The sequence below is a fragment of the Glycine max genome, chromosome 18, assembly GCF_000004515.6.
Source record: "Glycine max cultivar Williams 82 chromosome 18, Glycine_max_v4.0, whole genome shotgun sequence".
Lineage (NCBI taxonomy): Eukaryota > Viridiplantae > Streptophyta > Magnoliopsida > Fabales > Fabaceae > Glycine > Glycine max.
Genome location: NC_038254.2, coordinates 40,449,896 through 40,457,036, shown reverse-complemented (window position 1 = coordinate 40,457,036; position 7,141 = coordinate 40,449,896). Strand labels below are relative to the sequence as shown.

Here is a 7,141-nt window from a genome sequence, read left to right as displayed (position 1 = left end):
CATGTAGTGAACGATGTGAAATCATTGTTGTGTAACAACTTTGATATGAAAGACCTCGGAGAAGCAAGTGTAATCCTTGGTATTAAGATTATCAGGTCAAAAGAGGGAATTTCTCTGGATCAATTTCACTACATTGAGAAGATCTTAAAGAAATATGACTACTTTGACTGTAAACCTACTAGTACACCATATGATCTAAGTGTAAAACTGTTTAAGAACACTGGTGAAGGTATACGACAAACTGAGTACGCAAGTATCATTGGCAACCTTAGGTATGCCACTGATTGTACTTGGCCCGACATAGCCTATGTTGTGGGATTATTATGCAGGTTTACCAGTAGACCTAGTATGGAGCATTGGCACTCTATTGAAAGGGTAATGAGGTACCTTAAAAGAACCATAAACCTAGGATTACATTATAAAAGGTTTCCCGGTGTACTTGAAGGATACAACGATGCAAATTGGAAAACTATTTCAGATGATTCCAAAGCAACCAGCGGCTATATATTTAGCATAGCTAGTGGGGCTGTTTCTTGGAAGTCAAAGAAACAAACTATCTTGGCTCAATCCACTATGGAATTTGAGATGATAGCACTAGCAATTGCTAGTGAGGAAGCAAGTTGGCTGAGAAGCTTACTTGCAGAGATTCCTTTATGGGAAAGACCGATACCAGCTGTGTTGATCCATTGCGATAGTACCGCAACTATTGCAAAAATTGAGAACCGTTATTACAATGGTAAGAAACGACAGATACGTCGTAAGCACAGCACTGTTAGAGAGTTACTCTCAACAGGAGCTGTTAGAGTGGATCACGTACGCACTGATGATAATTTAGCAGATCCTTTGACGAAAGGATTAGCTAGAGAGAAAGTCCGTAACACTTCTAAAAGAATGGGACTATTGCCCTTACTGCAATGATCATTCATGATGGTAACCCGACCTAAATGACTGGAGATCCCAAGAACTAGGTTCAATGGGTAATAACAAGTTATGAAGTGATATGAGATGAACATGCTGTTATAAGTGAAAATAGCATGATTCCTGAAGTAACAAGAGGATGAGTTATGAAAAAATTCTTAATTCTTAATGAGATCTATACTCTATGTTGAGCGGAGTACCTAGGCTACAGGAGTACTCTTGATAGACTCACTTATGTGAATGTGGAAGTGGGGGCCGCTTCATATGAAATTTTGGGCAAAAATTTCTAGAGCGTTCACTATATCGGGATAGGCGTGCATGGCCTTTAACGCACGGACTTTATAGAATACACCTATGAAAAGGTTGTGTGTGGTTTGATGTTGGAGATAGAGTTCAAGACTTCGAGTCACTCTAGTAAAATCTGAATCTTGCTCACTATGCAAAGGTTCAAGTTGTATGACACCTTTGTTTATGCACAATTTTATGAAATCCTCAAAAATCTTTTTTTTTTCAAATTTCAAGTGAGGGATTGTTAGAACAAATGAGACAATAGGTGAAAGTTTGAAAAAGAAAAAAAAAGCTTCAAGTCCCACATCGCTCAGAGTAAACACTTGAATAGTGTTTTACTCCCTATATATAGAGAGCCCCTTTCTTCATTTTTTTCTTGTCCTAGTTGAGAAACATTTCCTCAACTTTTCTTTCTCCCTCCCATATCTCAGTCGATGCATTTCCGGCAAACTTCTCCCTCTTTCTTTCTGTCGCTCTAAATTTTCGGTTGACTATAAGAGTAACTTTTCAAGTCATATTTTCGGTTGGCTATTAGAGTGACTTTTCAAGTCATATTTTTGATTGGCTGTTAGAGTGACTTTTCAAGTCATATTTTTGGGTGGCTTTAGAGTGACTTTTCAAGTCATACAAGAGGGTGTAATTCTAGAAAGGTTCCCTCAGTGCAGTGGGAATCTTACACAATGATCTGGGCTATTTTATCCTGGGGACTTCGTGGTTGATAGTCTGCTTACACAACTTTTGGGTAGTGCCACGAAACGTCTTAAAGAAAGCGTCATTGTCCGCGACTCAGCCAGTAATTTGTTCGATTTGCCATAAATTAATTTTACAACAAAATTGAATTAAGTCTTTACTTGTAAACTCTAAAGATAGAGATGTGTACCAAATGCAAAATAGTGAAAATGTTGGAGCAAAATTCCTATAATGACAAGTCACAGTTTTACATTAGAAATTGAAAATCCAATCTACTTTCCAAAAGATAACTTTATTAGTGTATCCAGAATCTCATACAATTCAAATTCTAAAACTACCAAAACTTCAAATAGCAGAAAATGGTTCTGGTAGCTTATCAAGGAGAGGGTAAGACAACCAGAAATTCAACAACAAATGACAGTGACAAAGAAAACATAATGGTTTATCCTATTGATCCCATATAATGGTAGTTCCATAGAACAAAACAAGCTAAATTTGAAAGTAAGGATTGAATAAAATTCAAGTGCTCATGCAGTTTAAGTGGCTATGTAGATTTGGTGTTGTAGAAACGAATACCAACCGCAACACCCAAGATAAGCAGGGGAAGTAGAAACTGGAGCATCTTGGTCATGGAGTCTGATGATGATGATGTCTTGTCCTGATTATTTTGAGGTTGTGTTAGAGGAGTGTGCTGAACCTTGGTAGGGATGGTTGATGGATCAATGTCTCCAACATATAAATCATCCAACATGGCTCTAGCACCTTTACTGTGACCAACATCCTCAAAGTCATCAGTGGCGTCTTTCCCTGCAAACAAGTGACATTTTGTGTTGTCAAAAGACATTTGAATGCATGTAACTCAAGTGAGTGACACCAACATAGATGCATAAATCAAGGGTATGTTTGGATACGCATCTGTTGCATTTATATTGAAATTCATGTTTTCAACGCGAAAGCAAGTAGTAACTCTTGGTTGCTTCAGCTATTACACATGTCAGATGTAATATGATGCAAAATCAAACGTGCGGTAAGTGTATTTAGAGAAAATGATAGATATCTAAGACACATATATACCTGTGGAAGACAACAAGACATCATCCCCACCAGGATGGTCATCTAAGAATTTTGTGACATTATAAACCTGTTCTGGAAAAAGAAAAGAAATTATGAAAAAAATATTGATAAGAGGCTGCTAACACAACATGAAAGCTCGTTAAAATTTTAATCTGATGTGAAGTATCAATTATGAAATGAAATAAATGCTTCATAAACTGCTATATGTTTGTGTGTGTGTGAATTCGGTGGCTTTCAGATGTTGCATTGTCTTGAGCAGCTTCATATGCTTGGAAAAGGAATGTTAGATGCAAAACAAAGCACAAAAACACCTTAAAATTGTTTAAAAGATTCCAAATTGCAAATACTATTAAACCTAATTAGCTAATTTATCCCTGTCACAATCAAATTTTATGACATATCCGCAGAGTAGCAGTAATATAGATATCAACCTTCAGAACCATTGCTTAGAAAAACAAAGAGAATAGAGAAAACGTTTAAGATTATGTTTAGTAGACACCAAATGGTAGTCTAAACCATAAGAAAGAAAGACACAGAGGAGGGGAAGTAATAACGTGGCAGGTGATAGAACACAGAGAGAGAAAGGGAGAGAAATGAGAGATGTTAGATAAGTGTTTATTTATTGAAATGTCCATCTCAGTCCATGTATCATTGTTGAATCGTTTACATATAACCACATAAAAAAGGACTAGATAAAAGTAGATATTGAGATGTCAATTTTATAATTAATTTCAATATTTCAAGAAACAATCTACTGTATTAAGCACATGACCAGCAGTTGTAAATTTTCTAAATAGCAAATAAAAAAAATAAAAAAAAAACTGAACCATCAACATAGATTGTCTTTTAATATAACGTGTTTTGACTGGCAACACACGACACAAATTGTGTAGGCCAAGTACTTTCATTCTACCATACTTATTTTCATATCAAGTGAAATTCATATTGGTCTTATTAATTATGTTGATCCTATTTTCAAATTAGTAGGATTCACATGAATTTCAACTAATAGAAGAGAATATATTAAAAAGAGTGTTATGGAGTGTGTTGTCAACCCTCCTCGTACCTATCTAGTAAAAATACTCTCAGGAACAAATATGTGGAACACTGATGAATCATAACACAACCAACCCAATCTTGATTTGCTTAATTGAAATTCTTACGGAATATACCGAGATAAAGAAGAATTGAATTTCAGAGATAATTAATTACCGAAAGAATCAATTTTACGGGAATTCATGTGATTTACAAATAATCACTTCTCATACTGCATGTAGATAAGTCATAGGAAATTAGGAATTAATCCTGATGCCCATTTCCAAAATAAGGTTGTTAATTGTAACAAAAAAAATAAACGCCCCACACAAAAACATCTAAAATGCTTCATCATGATCATACACTAGCATATAATGTCATTCACGCCACACAAAAATATATATATAAAGTTGAATCTCATGATCAGATCCAATTGAACCTTTCATCGTATTGCACAATTCCATTCCATGTGAGTTTTCCAACAATAATTAAATAAAATACACAAAACCCAGATGGTAAAATCACAAACAAATTTGCATCAATGCATGCATTGGTCACATTATATATATATATATATATATATACCTTGCCATCAATGATGAGCCAGCAATCTTTGGATGTGTTGTGCTCAGATACTTCGGCCAAAGTGTAAACCTTGCGCTCCCCACCCATTTGTCTAAGGAGAGCAATACAATGTTGTCTCTTCGAAGGGTTTGATGATTTTGATAATTGCGTTATTTGGTATTCAGATGTTAAAAGGGGTTCAACGCGAGGAACACGGAGATCGGTGAGAATGGTTGGTTAGTTATATGAAATTCTTCAGCAATGGTTATGCCACCTATTACCTTTAAGACATAGGAGCATAACTATTAAACTTTTTATTGTTTTTTGGAACTACAAAGTAAATTTAATTTCTGAAATTGTAAAACTATTATTTTAGGATAAAAACATGTTAGCACCTTTTTTGAAAGAAATGTTTTATTTTAACTCAGGAGTTTTGGAAAAAAATCTATAGATATCGATTAATGCAATATAAAAAAATGTAGTAGTTTAAAAAGTACAATTTTTTTATACTTTCAAATCTAATATATATATATATATATATATAATTTGATTCTATGGGATGATAATTTTTTTTACACAATTTTATATTCATTCTCTTCAAAATTATTAAATAATATTATTCAATTCATTTTAATGATTCTTATTTCATTAATTGATCGTGATACCATTAGTTGAGACATTTCTTCTATTTAGAAATAATTATATTTCTAATGATATATAAGATTGAAAAATTAACAATAAAAAATAATTTAAAATTGAATCAATTCATTACATTTTAAATTGATTATGAAAAATTTATATCATATGATACTCAATTTATTTAATGCATTGTTATTATGATAATTTTTTTATTAATTATCATAATTTTCCATAAATTATATGTATAATTAATTTGAAAATTATAAATTCTTTTTTTGTGAGGTATAATTCTGTTTTGATATTTTACGAGTTTCTATATACATTCTATTATTTACCAATACTTAATATAATTATTATATTAGTATTTAATGCAATAAAATTATATATTATTATTTAAAAATTTGATACATTTTTTTCTAACAATGATATATAATTATTCTATTAGTATTTAATGTAATAACATTTTATATTATTATTTAAAAAATTTGATACATTTTTTATAACAAAGGTATATAATTATTCATGTATATTCACCATTTTGCATGATTTTCTTGGCAGAACTCATGTTTGGACATTTTTGTATTGCAGAAGTACAACCGCTCAATTGAGTGAAAGAGTTAAAAATTATAAAAATTTATGAAGATTTGAAGACTTTGCAGTTAATAACGGTTGTGATCTATTCACCATGATTGTGGTAATTAGCACAACCATGGTCAGAAGATAACAACTTTCCCATAATAGCGTCAAGGATCCAATAAGGGTCGTGGTCATCTCACTACAGTTGTGGTCAACCCAAGACGACCATGGTCAACCTAAGAGGGTCGTGGTTAACCAGAAGGGTCGTGATCAATCCATGGTGGCCTAAGGCTCCAACGTTAGTTCTGATGATGACCGTGGTGGATTTACCACAGTCGTAGTGTGCATTTTCGTGAAATATCTTTAGGAAACTATATGTAGAGATCTCTATCTTTGTAAAAAGGGATTATTATTATTATCAAGTTTTATTCTTGTCTTTTACAATTTTGAGAGAACCTTGAGGGTTTTTGAGAGCTGAAGAGCATAGGCAGTACCGTTAAGATAGATTGTGATCATCATTCCTGACTACCGGTATGTGTATGTTTACACTTTATAGGATTGCTAGTTTTTCTCTAATCATAAGTGACTAGTCCCCCTAGTTCGGGGATTATGATGTAACTATCCAAATGTACTCCTCTCCTTGTCTTTAATGGAATTTCTAATTGTTTCTATGTTAATTAATTCTCTTCCTTATTTTAATGTTTATTTGGAATCGATGATTCTAATACTCAATTGATTGCTCAGTAGTGATCATCTGCATGTAATTGATAGATTTAGGTAGAGAATATTTTACACCAAATGACATGATCAAACTATTTGGGTAATATCCGATAGATTAGTTAATCTTTAATTAATCATCCCTAAAATATATTTTATCCTTTGACTTAAATTGATAGATCCATGATCATTGGGGTATTGATTTAAGACAAAGAGCATATTTTGACCTTGATCATAGGCTTTAGTTGATTTTGGAAGTCGATGATTAACTTGGGAAGGAATTTCACTAGGACTAGAATTGGGGGGAAATTGGTACTAGTGAGTCATAACCCCTAACCATTCTTTTCATAACTCAAACTCGTCTTTATATTTGTTTATTTGCTTTTATATAAAAACCAAAACCACAAAAATATTTAAATCCTATTTTTAACCAATTCTACTATTAGTTTAACAAGTTTAACTAATTGGGAATACAACTGGTCCTTTAGGTTCAATATTCAAACTTTTGATTTCGCTATTAATATTGCATAGGTGTTTCGCACTCTACCAATTGCGATACTAATCAGCAAGTGTACTAAGTCGCACAAGTGATATAAAATGGTAAGAACCGAGTATCGAATCACAGGGAACTTGTTTCATT

General features: G+C 32.8%; 1 protein-coding gene across 2 annotated transcripts; it reads right to left on the bottom strand.

The window, feature by feature from the left end:
- Nucleotides 1-2,202: 2,202 nt before the first annotated feature.
- Nucleotides 2,203-4,833, bottom strand: LOC100798640 (cytochrome b5). 2 transcript variants are annotated; one of them, XM_003552084.5, is made up of 3 exons: nt 4,591-4,833; nt 2,971-3,037; nt 2,203-2,703 (listed from the first exon to the last, which is right to left on the bottom strand). In XM_003552084.5, exons 1-3 carry the CDS (start codon nt 4,675-4,677, stop codon nt 2,441-2,443), a joined length of 417 nt encoding a protein of 138 aa, XP_003552132.1. In that variant the 5' UTR covers nt 4,678-4,833; the 3' UTR covers nt 2,203-2,440. The 2 variants fall into 2 exon arrangements, with proteins under 2 accessions (XP_003552132.1, XP_006602525.1); XM_006602462.4 differs by lacking the exon at nt 4,591-4,833 and adding an exon at nt 3,402-4,013.
- Nucleotides 4,834-7,141: the final 2,308 nt, after the last annotated feature.